The sequence below is a fragment of the Arachis hypogaea genome, chromosome 3 (assembly GCF_003086295.3).
Source record: "Arachis hypogaea cultivar Tifrunner chromosome 3, arahy.Tifrunner.gnm2.J5K5, whole genome shotgun sequence".
Taxonomy (NCBI): domain Eukaryota; kingdom Viridiplantae; phylum Streptophyta; class Magnoliopsida; order Fabales; family Fabaceae; genus Arachis; species Arachis hypogaea.
Genome location: NC_092038.1, coordinates 29088919 through 29107733, shown reverse-complemented (window position 1 = coordinate 29107733; position 18815 = coordinate 29088919). Strand labels below are relative to the sequence as shown.

General features: G+C 36.7%; 1 protein-coding gene across 2 annotated transcripts; it reads left to right on the top strand.

The window, feature by feature from the left end:
- Positions 1-17243: 17243 nt before the first annotated feature.
- On the top strand, positions 17244-18467 carry LOC114926166 (uncharacterized). 2 transcript variants are annotated; one of them, XM_029296726.2, is made up of 3 exons: positions 17244-17438; positions 17538-17645; positions 17745-18467. In XM_029296726.2, exons 1-3 carry the CDS (start codon positions 17418-17420, stop codon positions 18018-18020), a joined length of 405 nt encoding a protein of 134 aa, XP_029152559.1. In that variant the 5' UTR covers positions 17244-17417; the 3' UTR covers positions 18021-18467. The 2 variants fall into 2 exon arrangements, with proteins under 2 accessions (XP_029152559.1, XP_029152560.1); XM_029296727.2 differs by having other exon boundaries at positions 17286-17429.
- Positions 18468-18815: the final 348 nt, after the last annotated feature.

Sequence of the window (18815 nt, the reverse complement as noted above, 5' to 3'; positions counted from 1 at the left end):
ATGTAATGGTGGTTGCCTCCCCGTCCTTCGCAGCTGATCACAACCGTAGTAGTGACGGAGAAGTTGGTATTATTGATACAGCATCGGTTTCATTACATGGTGGGACACCAGATGGTATCAACGATGTATTGCTAGATGATGATGACATTGATGATGTGGAGCCAGACATCATTGTCGATGATAGCAATGATGACATAGCAGCGAGTATTCCAGCTAGGGCTGGCGGAGCGTCCAGCTCCGGGACTCAGCAGTATCCCCCGCACTTTTCATCGTTGGACTTGGATGCCATGAGACAGGAGGGGGTTCCTGGCGATCCTATTGGATTTGGTGCCAGAGATACACAGGACATCGGAGGTTTGTCAGAGTTTCAGGTTGGTTAGCAGTTTCAGGATAAAGAAGAACTCGTGTTAAGCGTGAAGACCTATAGCATCCGACGCGGGGTACAGTACAAAGTGGTGGAGTCCGATTATCATAAGTACTTTGGGAAGTATAAGGAATTTGGCAACGGGTGCACATGGTTGATTAGAATCAGTCTCAGCCATCGTAGAGGTATTTGGGAGGTAAAACGGTACAATGGACCTCACACTTGTCTGCCCACGTCGATCTTGAGCAATCACAGGAGTCTTGATTATTATGTGATCTCAGCCTTCATACTGCCGATGGTTAGAGTTGATGCATCCGTGTGTATCAAGGTACTGCTGAATACGACAGAGGCGCATTTTAGGTTTAGACCGACTTATAGGAGGGTTTGGTTGGCCAATCTGGGCAACCACGCTCAATGTACGTCTGAAAATCTGTCAGGCAACCACTAACATAATGTCCATCGATCGGCAGCCCTAATTGGTAAGCCATGTCCTGCAGTGTAATCGTGCACTCCCCGAACAGCATATGAAACGTGTGCGTCTCCGGACGTCATCGTTCCACGAATGCACAAACCAGCGGCTCATCCAACCTAAACCAACTCTCGTTCAGCCTCGCTAGATAGTATAAACCGGTCATCTGCTAGTACAGAACGATCCTCTCGTCCAAGCGCATACCCTGCTGCCATCGCATGCTCGTGATACATCGGTGGGGCTGCATAAAGAACGTATCAGATTGTCTCTCAGCTCGAAACATATTTATACAGCATCATCAACTAATGCATATCTTAATCCAAATAATACAACTTGTATGCTACCAAATAATGTTACGCGTTAAAATAGAAAATAACATCATATATATCAAACTGGGCCTAATAAAAAAATATTTTCTTAAAAATAGTATAACATTAACATAAGAATTTACTTCAATGATTACTATTTATGTTAACAAAAGAAATCTTACTCTAAATAAGTTTCACCTCGTTATCTTTATTACTCATACTCTTCTACTTATTTGTAATCACTATCCAAATTAAAAATTCATCCGTCGAATGTCTACAAACTAATAAACCACTAATATAACTACTCTACCTAACTTAACAAGGGTAAATAATGACTACCATTATAAGAAACAAAAAGCAAAAATACAAAAGTAACACATTAAATCCTATTTTTAAAAGGAAAAGTGCGCACTAACCTCTTCATTAATGACACCAGCTATATGGGTAACTCCATCCAAATGATAAAGTCGATTCGGGTTATCCCCCATCAACGGAATATGATGTTGAACACTTTGTTGGAGTCGTAGAGAAAGAGTTTTCTCTGAAATTTGGTGGGGCAGGAGTTTGGAATTGTAGTTCGAATGAGCTCAATTCGAACTCTATTTATAGGTAAGCTTTGGTAATTCGAATGAGTGCAATTCGAATTACCTTGGGCTGCGTAAACCGTGTGTAAATCAAAACAGCCTGTTTCGAATTACCATGTGCAGCAGACTATGGGCTAATTCGAATTTGACTGGGTCGAATTAGTGTTAGTCATGTGAATGTGTAATTCGAATTAACGTGATTCAATTTACTCTAAGACTACATGCATAATTTGAATTGGTCAAATTCGATTTATGTGGATCACTTATAATTCAAATTTGACCGATTCGAGTTACTCTTGAATTGTGTAATTCGAACGAGATTCTGTTAATTTATATAAAAATATTTTTGATAGATTCTTATAACATTTTTTTAGTAAATTTGTGTAATATTTATTTTCAGTTAATTTATATATACATTTTGTCCAAATAAGTACCGCTGAAATCATAATACTAAAATTAAAAATCCAATAAAATCATGGTTATTATACACAATTTATCTATGCGCAAGTGTTCATAAATTGTTGAGCAAAACCACAATTTTATTCAAATTTTCTGTATCAAATTCGTAATTTGCTTCCCATGAATTATGTAATTTTGTATTTATTGTATTTTTTAAATAAAAAAATCCTATCTCATTAACGATCCTGAGAGAAATCCTTTCAGAAATGGATAGATAATTATTCATTTATTTGAGGTTTGAGAGATTAGGAGCTACCCTTCACCTGAACCTTTGTGCCCCACATGGCCACATGGGCATGGCGTAATTGCATGGCAATGCAGCTCAGACACAGTGAACAAACTACCAAGTCAACTACCCTAAAGGAGAGAATCTTTGAAAACAGAAAGCATATTCCATGTAAGAATAGGATTTATGTGTTGCCCATTATTACCATGTAAACAACAAAAGGTAATTGATTCTGATTGTTAGGCCAGTTAAAATTGGCTAAATTTATTGGGTTAGTCTGTTTATTCATTTAAATAGGTAAGTTTTGTTTTTAAAATTAAATTCGTTTAAATTTCGGGTTAAACGGGTCGAGTCCAATTAACTCGAAAAAAAAATAACAGGTTAAACGGGTTAGCTCACGAACTAAATGGGTAGTCTGTTTATTTTTTTTTTACATTTTTTTCAAAAAAGCTGTACTTTTAGTTGATATTTCTCCCAATCTGACTTGAAAATTCGACCCATCAATTAAAAAAGTATTATTTTTAAAGGTTTTTGACCTAAAAGTGATATTTTTGTCAAAATATTTTTCAAAAAAATGATAAATGGGCTGACCCGTTTAACCCATTGGGCTGACCATAAATAATTCGGGCTAAGAAATTTTGACCTACAAATAAAACGGGTTTAAACAGACCAGCCCATTTAACTCACGGGTTTAACGGGTCGGACCTAAATGGGCCGGGCTAGCCTGTTTGATGGCCCTACTGATTTGCTATTTATAATATTAAAAATATCAAATTTTTTATTTTAATAAATAAATTAATTATCATAAGAAAAAATATATGGAACTAAGAAGTCACTAGTCAAAAACTAAACAAAACCACATTAATTTATATTAATAATTAATTAATTTTAAAGTTTTTAAATTCAAAATTTAAAAAATTTAAAATTGATTAGGTTAACCTAATTAAAACCTATAAAAACCTTCCTCTTCTCTCTCACATTAACCTACCCACCTCCAACAATCACACACACACCCCTCTCTCTCACTATCAGGCCCTCTCCGCCTCCTCACCGCGACCCACTCCTTTTCTATCACCGACATCTGCCTCGTCAGATTTGCCACCGTCGACAAGAACCGCTTCCCTTTCGTGAACCAAATGTGTTACCGGAGCCGCCGTTGCAGTTGGAATTGAACTTGAGTTCGATCCTTAAGGCGGCGGCGATTTTGAGGGCAAGGGGACAGCCTGAGAAACCATAGAGGCGGTGGCGAGCATAAAGGGAGGAGGCGACGGAGGAACTGTTGTGTGCATATGATCCCTTTTGGCCATCATAATTTATAATCGTATACTTAACTGAATCTCATGGTAGGTGAGGATACTGTGTGTGTAATTGTACATAAGTTCAAGGGAGTTTTCATTCATCTATTTGCGTGCATATGATCCTATTCCTTTCTCACCTCATGTGGGTGGGGTTTCTTTGATGAGATTTGTTATTAGGTGTCTTGATTGATTTTTAAATATTCACATTGATAATCAGTTATCAGCTGTGAGATTTTTCCCTTAGAATATTGCTTATTTCATTTTTTCTGTGATTTCTGATACTTGGTTTTTTCCCACTCCCAATTCAAATGTATAAAGGGCGAACCAACCATTGAAGAATACTATGATTTATATATAGAAGGTGAGACATACAGCAACCAAATATCAGAGTCAATAATGTAATTTTCTAATACACAAAAATATAAAAAAATCATTCATTTAATATGAAAAAATATCCTAATACTTAACAAAAGAAATATCCAGTTATATTTTAGCAAAAATAATTAAATATTTATAAAATTTAAAAAAAATTATGAAAGTTTTAAAGAAATAGAAACATTCACATTTGTAATACAAAAAAAATCGAAAAATATATAAAAGAACATCCATTTAGTATGAAAAAGAAACATTCTGATACTTAGCAGAAGAAACATCCATATATATTAACTCGTAGAGATTTTGAATTTACCCAGACGTATTTGACTGATTTTTGGCTAATACCCTTTTAGTTCCTTAGCATTACTCTTATAATAATTATCGAAATAAATAATTTAAAAAATATTTACCGAAATAAATATTCATCTCTTATCTCGTTAATAGCTAAATATCTAATTCAATGATTACAAAATTCAGTTAATAGCTATAAAACTTTAAAGAATTTCTACAATCACCATTATAATATTTTTTTAAAAGTACTCTTTTAGCTGTATAGTTGTATGACCATTTATAATTCATTAATATCTTTTTAATTGGTACAGTTGAGAAATATTTAATCATTACTTTAAACATATATTTTTTATTTTAATAATGATCTCTTATTATAACAATAAAACTAAATTTTATCCTATTAAACGAAATCAGATACATAAATTAAATAATATCATTGTGTTATTTTACTATATAATTTTTTGGTTCTTTCTCTATCTTTTAATATTTTACTACTTGTTTATTTTTTATCTAATCTATTCTCCTGGGCAAATATTTTATCTATCTTCTCTTTATATATATTTAAACTTTTTAAGATGATATTTTATTATATTTTTAACAATAGTTTTTATTTTATATTTTTTCTCTTATATACAGATTTCTTATTCTATCCATAATATTTGGTTGCTCATTTATCTAAATATTTTTATCTCTCCTACACTAAATTTATCATCATGTTCATCATTTTCTCTAACACTCTTTTCATAAAATATAATTGTGTACTCTACAAGAAAAATATCGAATATCATAAAATTTACTGTCAAATTTAACATCAAACGTTAATGGCAAAATTTTCGTCGAATTTACTGTCAAATTAGGTAACAGATTCACAACCCTATAATATTACCATTAGAATAATATTTCTAACGGTAATGTCAACGGTAGTATTTAGAGAAAAAAAAGAAGAAAATTTTTGACGCACCCACTATCGTCGGATTTACCGGCAAGAAGATCTAACAGTAACAAAGTTAGTGAAACAATGCGTTTTGGGCACACGTAAAATATTACAGTCAGATTAATCCGACGGTAACAATGTCCTAAAGGAAAGCGTGAACGTCGTCTCTCCCGTTTCGAATTTCATACACACACACACACACACACACACACTCTCTCTCTCTCTCTCTCTCTTTCTCTCTCTCTCTCTCCACCCCTCCTCTCTAATCACCATCATCACCTCCATTCCCTGCCCTCTCCATCGCCGTCGAGAGCACCGTCCTCGCCACCTCCTCTCCGTCGTCGCCACCCTCTCTCTCTCTCTCTCTCTCTCTCTCTCTCTCTCTCTCTCTCTCTCTCTCTCTCTCTCTCTCTCTCTCTCTCTCTCTCTCTCTCGCACATCGTAACCACCGTCTGCCATCATCGCCATTTGCTGTTACCACCATCTGCCGCTATAAAAACTTTGATGACCATTACTGCAACTTTCATGTCTTCTCTTATTTTTGTTGTTCTTCATTACAGGTTTAATGAACAACTCTTTTTCAATTTATTTAATTTTAGTTTAATGTAGTTTTGGTTTAAGTAGAATTTTAATTTTAATTTTGAATAGGTTTAAAGTTAGTTCAGTTTATTTTTCTAATCTTAGTGTATTTAGATTAATTAAATTAGAAGTGTTTGAATTTGTCTAATTATGTTAATTGTTGCATTGATGACTGTTTTGTTGAGAAATTATTGCTGAGATTATTTGATAATTGTTTAATTTTAGTTTAATTTAGTTTAAGTTTGAGTATAATTAGAATTTTAATTTTGATTAGTTTCAAAGTTAGTTCAGTTTAGTTTTCTAATCTTAGTGTATTTAGGTTGATTAAGTTATGTTTGATTCAATACATTAGATTTTGAATGCTTGAAGTGTTTGAAATTGTCTAATTGTCTAATTATATTAATTGTTGTATTGATGACTGTTTTACTACGATTGTTTAATAATTTTTTAATTTTAGTTCAATTTAGTTTAGGTTTGAATGGAATTAGAATTTTAATTTTGAATCTGTTTCGAAGTTAGTTCAGTTTAATTTTCTAATCTTAGTGGATTTAGGTTGATTAAGTTTTGTTTGCTTCAATATAATAGATTTTGAATGCTTGAAGTGTTTAGAACTGTCCAATTATGTTAATTATTGTTAATTGCTGCGTTGATGAATGATTTATTGAGAAATTATTGCTGAGATTGTTTGATAGATATATGTAGACCTGACGACAGAAAGAGGTACTGCTGATCAGGCTACTGGTTGTGGTCGTAGCCGTGGTCAGGGTAGAGAGAGGGTTTCTTTCGGACTCCCGAGACTTCCGGATCCTCTCTATCTACTCCGACCACCCCAGTCATGCCACACGTTACAGGTTTAGTAGACCATCCGTTCATCATGGTACCCAACTCCAACTATGTGCCTCTGTCCACGGCGACGACACTGCCTCCAATCGCTCAACAGCTCACATCCATGGCGACGCCGACTCTAGCGACGGATGCCACGGCTCGGAATCCAGCCATGGAAGTGAGGCAATAGATGATGCCCCTCTACCACCTCCCACCATACGGTTGCGCATTTGGCCTGATGGCGGCTGATGATTAGATTTTTGACGGTTTAGAATTTCACAAATGAATTCTCGTTGCAAGTATAGTTTCTAAACCAACAATAATCCTTTCATACAAAAGATTGTTTGTCACAAGTAACAAATCCCTAAAATTTATAAACTGAAATATTCAAACCTCGGGTCGTTCTCCCTAGAAATTGCAATAAAATGTCTTGTTATTGGTTAGAAATGTGTTTTGGGGTTTTGGATAAGAAGCATGAAAGTAAATGGCAATGAAAATAAACTAACAACTATAAACGGCTCTTGGCAAGGTATGAAAATTAGAAGTCCGATCCTAGTTATCCTTCTCAATTGTGATGAGAATTGTTCATTGCTACCACTTAGTTAACCCTTACTAAATAAAGGAAAGTCAAGTGGATGAATTGACTTGAGCCACAAGTCCTAACCAACTCCCAAGGAAAGACTAGCTTTAGTACACTCCAAATCAATTAGCAATCTCTCCAATTACCAATCAACAAAGGAATTAGATAACTCAAGTGTCACTAATTACTCTACCTAGACCAAGAGGAACAAAATCTATACTATATCTAGAAGAGGCATTTCAACAAACACATAAAAGGCAATAAAAGTAAACAACATAAATTGCAAGAATTAAAGAGAGATCTAACTACAAAGGCAAGAGATCAACAATAGAAAAGTAAAGAAGAACAATTATTATGAATTACCTCTTATTGAATTGAAAGAGAGTAGAAGAAACAAAAGTAGATCTACATCAAAACACAAGAACAACATAAAGGAAATTACAACAAAAGAATGAAAAAAGAATGAATGTAGCAACAAAGAATTGAGAAGTAGAAGTAGAAGAATGCAAAGATTAAAACCTAGATCTAAGAACCAAACCTAATCCTAATCCTAATCCTAGAGAGAAGAGAGAGCTTCTCTCTCTAGAAACTAACTCTAACTAATCCTAATGTGTAAAGATGAATCAATCCCCCTTTTGCTCTTCATTCATTGGCTTTAAATAGCATTTCTGGTGCCAAAGTTGGTTAAGATTGGGCCCCACAACCCTTGAGAATTCGTTGGTCACGTTTTCATTAAAGAATCATAAACCAGCACCGACGCGTACGCGCACAGCACGCGTACACGTCCATGGGGTGATTCGCAAGGTGCGCGCAAGCGCCAGGTGCGCGCGCGCGTCCATGGGCGAGTTCAACTTCTTTGACTTTTCATGATTTCTCCACTTTGCATGCTTTCCCTCTTCACTCCTTTGATCCATTCCTAGCCTTTTCAATCTGAAATCACTAACAAACATATCAAGGCATCTAATGGAATCAAGGAGAATTAGATTTAGCTATTTTAAGTCCTAAAAAGCATGTTTTCACATCTAAGCACAAATAAGGAGACAATCACAAAACTATGCTAATTCAATGGATAAATGTGGGTAAAAGGTGATAAAATCTCTTAAAATCAATACAAGATAAACCGTCAAAACGGGGTTTATCAACCTCCCCAAACTTAAACCAAGCATGTCCTCATGCTTAAACTAAGAATGAAGCAAAGGGTATGGCATTTATTCAATGGAACTAACTAAATGCAATCTACCTATATGCAACTATCTACATGAATGCAATTGCTTGGTCAAAATAAATCAATTCCCAAGAATCATATGTGCACAAGGGCTAAAGACTAGCAAGTCTAATCCACAATTGAACTGAGTTATTAAATATTTTTACAAACTTGCATGAGAAGAGATGATCATAGGTGGAAACATGTAATTGAGCATCAAACCCTCACCGGATGTGTTTGCACTCTATTCGCTCAAGTGTTTAGGGTTGATTCACTCAATTCTCCCCTAATTATGCTTTCCAAGATTTGTTCTTCTTCTAACAATCAACATATATTTCATGCATGCATACAAGTATCATGAGGTCTTTTCTTTGGTTGTAATGGGGCTAGGGTCAAGGTATGATGCATATATGGTTAAGTGAGCTTGAAATTTGAATCTTTGATAAGCTTAAACTTCCCACCTAACCTATGACATCCTATACAATTAAGTTCTAACCTAACTACCCATTTTTCACTTTTTCACATACTCATGTATCCCTTTTCATTTCACAACACTCATGCATTGATTTTATTGAGCTACACTTTGCTTTGGGGCATTTTGTCCCCTTTTTATTTCTTTCTTTTTCTTCTTTTTCTTTCTTTTTCTATTTTTTTCTTTTCCTTTTCCATATTATTTTTCTTTTCTTTTTCTTTTGTTTTTCTCATTTTTTTCTTTCTATATACAAGAACCTCAATGCATAAGGTTTTACATTTGATCAATACATGAGTATGTACCCAATTCCCAATATTTCCAATAATAATACAAAATTACCCTTTTATTCACCCAATGTCCCAAGGTTTCCATACTTGAATGATACTCACACACACTAGCCTAAGCTAATCAAAGATTCAAATTAAGGACATTTATTGTTTTTTGCTTAATGGCTTGTAATGTGCTAAAATAAGAACGAAGTGGGTTAATCGTAGGCTCAAAATTGGCTAACAAAGGAAGATAAAAGGTAAGGCCATTTGGGTAAGTGAGCTAATGAAATGATGGCCTCAATCATATAAATGCATGAATACACAAAATAATGGACATAAAGAATCAAACAAATCAAAGATTACAATTATAGAAAGAGAATAATGCACACAAGAAGGAAAAATAAGTGGTTATAAGATGTAACCACACCATTAGGCTCAAAACTCACTTGCTTGTGTTCTTAGCTCAAAAAAACATGATCCACAAGATATATAATTCAAGCAAGTTTAATGAAAAGTTTTCACTCAAATCAATTGGTGCCCTATAGATAGAAATCCTTGAAAAATTTCATTATTTTGACTAAGCTTATTGTGTATATATATGCAAAAATTAAGAAAATGCAAGTAAAAATCCTAAAATCTTAAAATGAAATGCAAAAGTGTTGGGATTAGAATTTTGTCACCCAAAATCGCCGACCGGTCGGACGACCTCCCCACACTTAAAAGTTTGCACCGTCCTCGGTGCACTCAAAGATGAGTAAGGGGGTACGGCGACTCTCCGAGTTGCTGTGTGTTCTTAGTCTTGCTTCCATGTTTGCTTGTGGTGCATTGTTCATGAAAAACAAAAATATAACACCATAAGATGAGAAGATATAAAAAGCAAGGAAGCATACATTGTTGGAATGAGAAACCAATCACTAGAAATGAGTGAGTGGATTAGTGTGACATGAATGACAAATAAGTGTGTGAATTCTAAATTGCGTGGTTTAGAACACACATTAGCCTAAAAGTTATGTCACAAAAGAAGCATGCACTTCACTTATCCTAGTGTGCTTGAGATGCTTTAAGTAAGCTTGTAAGGTAAAACAAGCATTAGAGAAGTATGGAAGCATTCAAGCTAAAACATATGGATGCATATGATCATGAAATACAATGCATTAAGGTAAATGCACATCATCATCCATCAAGAAATTGCCTAATCACAGAATAAGGCTCAAATCACCTGGTGGCTAGCTACAACATGCAATTCAAAAGAGTTACAAGCTCAAATGCAATTCTCATCACTTGGTATTCTTAAAAGGTAAGCATGAAAAACTCAAAACCAAGTAGCAAAATATAACCTCAATTAAATAGTCCAACAAAGATTGTCTAAAAATATTCATGCTAAAAAAAAGCATTTAGGCAATAAGGGGCAGCAATGTATAGCAAACAAAGTCAATAATCCAACACTTATGATGAAAAGAGAGAAAATAAAATGAAAACTAAAAAAACCAACTAATTAATTAACTAACTAAAATAAATGGTTATCCATGGTGTTTGGAAGTGTTGGATGAAGGGTAGGAGAGGGAAGGAAGAAAGGAAAAGGAAAGAAATGGAAAGAGGAGAAGAAAAGAAATGTGGTTGGAAGAAAGGGTATCCACGCGTACGCATGCATGGCGCGCGAGCGCGGATGGTGATGTAATGGACGCGACGCGTACGCGTACAGGGTGCGTCCGCGTCGATGGCTTATTCCGAGAGTGGCGTGATAAACGAAATTTAGCATGTCGATTTAGAATTCAATGATGGATATGATCGTGAGTATAGTCTAATCGACACTTAAACTTCGCATCAAACAATCCTACAATCTATAACCGAGAGTATTAGTCTCCCGAGTCGTCCTCCCTTGGAATTGCCAAAGTGTGCATCTTATTGATTAGAAAGCCTTGTTAGGATTCTTTGAAAGTTTTAGCAAAGTAATAGGAAACAAACAATCAATCATTAAAAGATTGGCTTAGGGTTGGCATTAGAATTTATATCCTTATAGTTCTTTCAATGATGATAACAACTAGGCCTTGCCTCATTTAGTTATCCTCTAGGTATAGAGAAAAGTCAAATGAAAATAATCAACTTGAGTCACAAGTCCTAGCTTCACCTCATGGGAATCTAGCTTTAGTGCACTCCAAGTCAATTAGCAATCCCTAAGTCCAACTCAACAATTGACACAACTATTCAACTTCTTCTAATGGCCCAACCCTATGCCAAGTGAGAAATTTCTACTCCATAACTAGTGTTGACATTTTATCAAACATTTGATGAGCAAGAAAGAAAGTCATAGTAAAATGAGAAGAAAAGTAGAATTAAAAGTATTGCAACACAAGGAACTACCAACAAGTATCAAAGAGCAACATTGAGGATCAAATTCTCAAAGTATTGATGAAATCCAAAACTACAAAGTTGAATTCTAGATCTAAGAGAATTTAGCAATTACAACCACTACTTGAAATTGGAGAAGAAAATCTATGACATGAACAAAGTAAAGTGAGAATTGCAATGGATCTCACCAAAGAGTGACTGAAAATTCAGAAATTGGATGAAGAAGAACCCTAGTGAGAGCTTGAGATCTCTCTCTCCTCCTCCAAGAGTGTAACTAACTATCCCTCAAAATATCTAAAATCTAGAAAAATGAACTAAGTGTCCTTAACCCTTGCTCCTTTGGTCTTCTTAAGCTTTTCCCGCCAAGGCATTCCCTAAAAATGGGATTCCCAACTAACTCCGCGCCTAAGTCACGTGGCTCCTTAAAAAATCATATTCGCACATCGGCGCGTGCGCGCAAAGTACGCGCGCGCGCCACCGAGGCATCTTGTAATGTGCGCGGAGGCGTGATGTACGCGTGCGCGCCGATGAAAATCATCGCTTAGCCGCTACGCAAGCCGGCTCGTGGCTTGGCTCTCGGCTTCGACCTCTAGTTGCTCTATCCACGCGGACGCGTCAAGTGCGCGCACGCGCCCATGCTGAGGTTTCCAAGGCTTAATTCTCGTGCTCCCTTCCTTTGCACCCGTCCTCCTTCTCTCTTCCGGTCCATCCCTGCCTTATATTCTGAAACCACTTAACACACAAGTCACGGCATCGAATGGCATCAAGAGAAGATTAGAAATGTATCTATTTTAGTGCAAAATAAGCATGTTTTCATCCATGGGTCAAAACTAGGAAAGGAACACAAAATCTTGTACTTTCATATAGAAAGTGTGTGGAATCATTGATAAAACCCCTGAAATCAACAGAAGATAAACCCTCAAAATGGGGTTTATCATGGCGCGTACGCGTCATGTGCGCGAGCGCGCAAATAGGTTTGTGCCAAAGGCACAATGTTGGCGCGGCGCAGGCACAACTCTCTGGAAAGTGCATGGAGGGTGGAACTTCTCAATCCATGCGTACGCGTGCATGGCGCGCTCGCGTGGATGGTCCAAAACACTTGATGCACATGTACGCGCGTACGCATGGATGGTGCTTTGTTTTTCAAAAATTGTTTTTTTTTTTGCTATGTTTTTGCACCAATCCAAGCATTCCAAACCTCCAAACAGCTACCAAGACAATATAAAACCTTATTTAACATACTAAACTACCAAATATACTCAACTAACTAAACAAAACACGAAATTAAACTAATTTTACCAATATTTACAAAAAGAGAAAATGAAAAGAAGTTACCATGATGGGTTGTCTCCCACCTAGCACTTTTATTTGTTGTCCTTAAGTTGGACTTATGGGGAGCTCCTCCTCAAGGTGGCTTGTGCTTGTATCCATCTTGGAACTCCCACCAATGCTTGGTTCTCCATTGTGCCCCAAGATTTCTTATGGATTGAGCCAAGTGTTGATGGAGTTCTTCACAAGCTTGGGGCTCCCAATGTTGATCCTCTTTTTCTAATCCGGGATCCCACACTTTGTTTTCACACCCGTCTTGGGGTTGATCATCATTATTAGTCCATCCGGATGGTGAACAAGATGAATTCTCTATGAAGTGCCCAACAATCCTCCTAGACCCATCTATTTGAGAACTACTCCAACCTTTATATCTCATGTTTGATGCATCAACCATAATGAGCCTTGATTTGCAACGCCCACCACCAAACCTTTTCCGCTTACGCTTCATCCCACAAACTTCCCTAAGTTGGCCATCCGTTTCAAGTAAGTCATATTCAAGTGGGGTAATAAAGCTAATAGAAATGAATTTCACCCACTCAAATGAAGGTGTAGATGGCAACCTAGGCAAAGATGCTTCCAAAGATCTTGACAAAGCATAACCAACCCTCGTTCTTCTATTTCTAGGGACTTCCACCTCTTCACAAGATCTCTTAATCTCAATCCTTTGTTTAACAATTTATCTAAACCTTTTCCTTTACTCAAATCATAATAGGGAGGGTGAGAAAAATTTACCTCCTCAACGCTTTCAAATCCAACCTGAGAAGGTTCTTCATGCTCAAAGGATTCTTCACCACTAAGACTTGATGCTTGATCTTCATCACCAAGGGAACTCAATTCTTTCTCTATCCCATCCAAGCCTTCATATGGAATATGCCTTGGAAGGTGTTCACTTTCCTCCCTAGCATCAATTTCAATCATCTTGGAGGGGTTTTCTTCAACTCTATGTTCCCATGGAGACTCCGCATCTCCCAAGTCTTCTACCACTTCTTCCTTGTCTTCAACAATTAAAGTTTCCCCCAATTGTTCCAATACAAGGCAACTTTCTTCATTTCCCACCGGAGTTTCCAATCTCTCCTTCATGCTATGTTCTTCATTTGATTCTCCACATGTAGCCATGGTAGTTCCTTGAGTGTTCAAGCATTGGGAGGCTAATTGATTTGTTACCGCATCCAAGGCGGCCATGAAATTTTGCACATCCCTTTTCATCTCTTCTTGCCCTTGAACAAGAACACCAAGGGTTTCATCCATTAGAGATTGGGGTGGGTGGAAGGATTCATCATTTTGGGAAAAGGGTTCATAATAGGAAGGTGGTTCTTCTTGGTAGAGTTGTGTTGGTTCAATATTTTCCATTCTTTCCACTTGTTGCACAACACACTCCATGGTTGCTTGAAATTGATCCAATGCTTCCTTGAGATGATCCCTTGACTCTTGTTCCTCTTGGATAATATGATTAGGATCATGTGGCTCTTGGATCAATGGATATGAGTATTCTTCCATGGGAGGTTGTGGTGGAAAGTAGTATTCATCTTGTGGTTGAAAAATTTCATTTATTGGAGGTGGTTCATCTTGGTAATAATATGGAGGAGGTGGCTCTTGAAAATGTTGATGTTGGAATTGTGGTGGCTCTATATGTGGTTCATATGGCTCATATGGTTGTTGGAATGGTGGATATGGATTAGGATCATATGAAGGTGGTTGGTGAAAATGGGCTTGTGAGTATGGTTGAGAGTTATGTTGAGGATATGGTTCATAGGCATATGGTGGTGGTTCTTGAAAGTCACAAGGAGATTCACCATAGCCATTGGATTGATATGCATCATAGAATGGCTCTTCTTCATAGTGCATTGGTGGATGTTGTTGCCATGAGGATTGATCATAAGCATATAGCTCCTCCCACCTTTGGTTATCCCATCCTTGATACACATTCTCATTATAGTTCTCATCACCTACAACATAGTTGTAATCACACTCATAGCCAAAGTGAGAATTCATGGTAGCAAGAACAAATAAGAAACAAAAACTAATAAGAAATAATGAAACAAAATACTAAGACTAGCAAAAACTAACAAGCAATCCAAAAGATCAAGCTATTCACAATATTCACATATATACAATAACCAATAACATAACTTCATTGCAATTCCCCGGCAACGGCGCCATTTTGATGATTGGATTTTTGATGGTTTAGAATTTCACAAATGAATTCTCGTTGCAAGTATAGTTTCTAAACCAACAATAATCCTTTCATACAAAAGATTGTTTGTCACAAGTAACAAACCCCTAAAATTTATAAACCGAAGTATTCAAACCTCGGGTCGTTCTCCCTAGGAATTACAATAAAGTGTCTTGTTATTGGTTAGAAATGTGTTTTGGGGTTTTGGATAAGAAGCATGAAAGTAAATAGCAATGAAAATAAACTAACAACTATAAAAGGCTCTTGGCAAGGTATGAAAATTAGAAGTCCTATCCTAGTTATCCTTCTCAATTGTGATGAGAATTGTTCATTGCTACCATTTAGTTAACCCTTACTAAATAAAGGAAAGTCAAGTGGATGAATTGACTTGAGCCACAAGTCCTAGCCAACTCCCAAGGAAAGACTAGCTTTAGTGCACTCCAAATCAATTAGCAATCTCTCCAATTACCAATCAACAAAGGAATTAGATAACTCAAGTGTCACTAATTACTCTACCTAGACCAAGAGGAACAAAATCTATACTATATCTAGAAGAGGCATTTCAACAAACACATAAAAGGCAATAAAAGTAAACAACATAAATTGCAAGAATTAAAGAGAGATCTAACTACAAAGGCAAGAGATCAACAATAGAAAAGCAAAGAAGAACAATTATTATGAATTACCTCTTATTGAATTGAAAGAGAGTAGAAGAAACAAAAGTAGATCTACATCAAAACATAAGAACAACATAAAGGAAATTACAACAAAAGAATGAAAGAAGAATGAATGTAGCAACAAAGAATTGAGAAGTAGAAGTAGAAGAATGCAAAGATTAAAACCTAGATCTAAGAACTAAACCTAATCCTAATCCTAATCCTAGAGAGAAGAGAGAGCTTTTCTCTCTAGAAACTAACTCTAACTAATCCTAATGTGTAAAAATGAATCAATCCCCCTTTTGCTCTTCATTCATTGGCTTTAAATAGCATTTCTGGCGCCAAAGTTGGTTAAGATTGGGCCCCACAACCTTTGAGAATTCGTTGGTCACGTTTTCATTAAAGAATCATAAACCAGCACCGACGCGTACGCGCACAGCACGCGTACACATCCATGGGGTGATTCGCAAGGTGCGCGCAAGCGCCAGGTGCGCGCGCGCGTCCATGGGCGAGTTCAACTTCTTTGACTTTTCATGATTTCTCCACTTTGCATGCTTTCCCTCTTCACTCCTTTGATCCATTCCTAGCCTTTTCAATCTAAAATCACTAACAAACATATCAAGGCATCTAATGGAATCAAGGAGAATTAGATTTAGCTATTTTAAGTCCTAAAAAGCATGTTTTCACATCTAAGCACAAATAAGGAGACAATCACAAAACTATGCTAATTCAATGGATAAATGTAGGTAAAAGGTGATAAAATCTCTTAAAATCAATACAAGATAAACCGTCAAAACGGGGTTTATCAACGGCACGAGGTAAGTAACACATTCAATGCTCATGTATTTCCAGTTTATGGTTATCGCTAAAAGTGTCTGAATTATTTCTAGTTTAGCTGATTTAAGTGTTAATTGCTGGTTACTGTTTTCTAGTTTTAATTATTATAATTTCTGTTATTGCTAAAAGTTCCTGAAAATTGATTCCTATTTAGTGGATTTAGGTTGATTTGGATTGTTGGTCATTGTTTTATAGTTTTATTGATTATGATTCCAATTATTTCTGAAAGTTTCTAAAAATTGATTTCTGTTTAGTAGATTTAGGTTGATTTGGATTGCTAGTTTTTGTTTCTAGTTTTAATGATTATGATTCCTGTTTTCTAGATTTAATGATTAAGGTTATTTCTTATTTGTGGGTTGTTGTTAGGTTTTTGACGAACCCAAACACATGTAATCAGGAAATGACGAATGTCATCAAGCTAATACACGACTAGCCTTGGCCCAGCTACACGAAGATCTCTGCTGAGACCGGGAAGGGTTAGTTTGAGAAATAGACGGTAATTACTTTCATTGTTTCTATTTCAAACCTTTTTAGTTGGTTTATATCCTCTATCTGCTTAACTAAATTTAAAGCTTCTTTGTTGCAACTGCACTTCATTTGGGATACTGAGCACGACTTGGCCATCCGAAAGATATTTGACCATAGAATGGGTCGCAGCTCCAGCAGATGCTGGATGATGTTCGTCATGGGCGGGACCAGCGAACAGGATGGCTCTGACCAGAGATAAAGAAGGGAATGTTAGCTCATTGGGAGACCAATGCGGGGTTCATGGATCAGCATGAGCTAATAGGGTATCAGCCAAGTCGTCCAAGTACACTGGCGGCTCGGTGACCTTCATGAAGACAAAGGTCAGGCTGGTATGTAGTTCTTTTAATTTTGTTAATAACTTCGTTATTTGTTTTGCATATCATTACTAGGCATTATAATAATTTTGTATTTCAATGCAACTTGTATAGTCGAAGTCGTTGGACTGCGAAGCCACATTGGCGGAGACATTCAAGTACACCCACACGCTAAAAGAGAACAAAGCGAGATTTGTTTATCAACGGTCTCAGGACCATTATGTGAGTAAACATACATCTGATTATTTTCTGCTATGAAATTGTTAGAGATTAACTGTATATCTGTCTTACTAGTCACAGTAACTTGTATTAATTGCACAGAAGTCCTACACACAGAGACTAGAGGCCACGATTCAACAGTCTCAGCAAGGCCGATGGCTCTGCAGCTTTAGTCGTCGACCTCGATGCGATTTGGCGCAAGACCGCCTCAGTCCCGTACAAGAACCGTGTATATGGGATGGAGTCATTCTTCGCCAGCAGCCTCCCACCTCGACATTGAGGTCGTCATCAGGCTCCGCCACCAGTCGAGCCATCCAACCCGAGGAAGGCGTGGATTTAAGGCTGCAAGTGCAAGAGCTTCAGCGCAGCCTTCATTAGCAGGCTCAGGAGTTTAACAATTGTCGGGAGAGGTATCAGGAGATCCTCACTCGCATGACGTCTATGGATGAGCTCAGACTGGGGTTTAGACCTTAGGGAGTCGCTGGAGCGGATGCAGCGTATGGAGGCTCAGATAGAGGTGTACCAGGACCAGATGTGCACCGCTAGCATCGACCTTGGTGGTGGCAGCGGTCCTGCTGGTGGCACACGGACATCGTCGCTGCCTTCTACGCTGCCGACTCAGGGCCATGGGACTAACAACGACTACCTGGATCTGTAGATATTAATTTTTTGTTTTATTGTATTTATTTGTTGTACTTGACTTTTAATTTATTTGAACATTGTATTATTTATTTTAAATAGAAATGCTTCATTAATTATGAATTGACCACTAATAGTGGAATTTCGTAATTGTGTGAAAAAAATTAAATTTAAAATCAAAATTGATAATTTATTTCAAATTAAAAAAAAATTGACATTACTGTCGAAATTACCGTTAGAATAATTCGACAATAATATGGCACGGAACAACATTTTTTGGCGCCAACACTACCATCGGAAAAAATCTGCTACTAACCAATTGGTTTTGTGAGCAGGTAATCCGTCAGAGAATTCGACGGTAATTACTGTCAGACGAAATAAATTCGATGGTAAACATTTACCAGTGAGATTTATACCGTCCAATTGTTTTTTACTGTAAATCTGATGATATTCAGTATTTTTCTTGTAGTGGTAAAGTACTATTTTGATCCCCAATATTTTCTGGCTGCAACTGTATTATAATTTCTTATATTA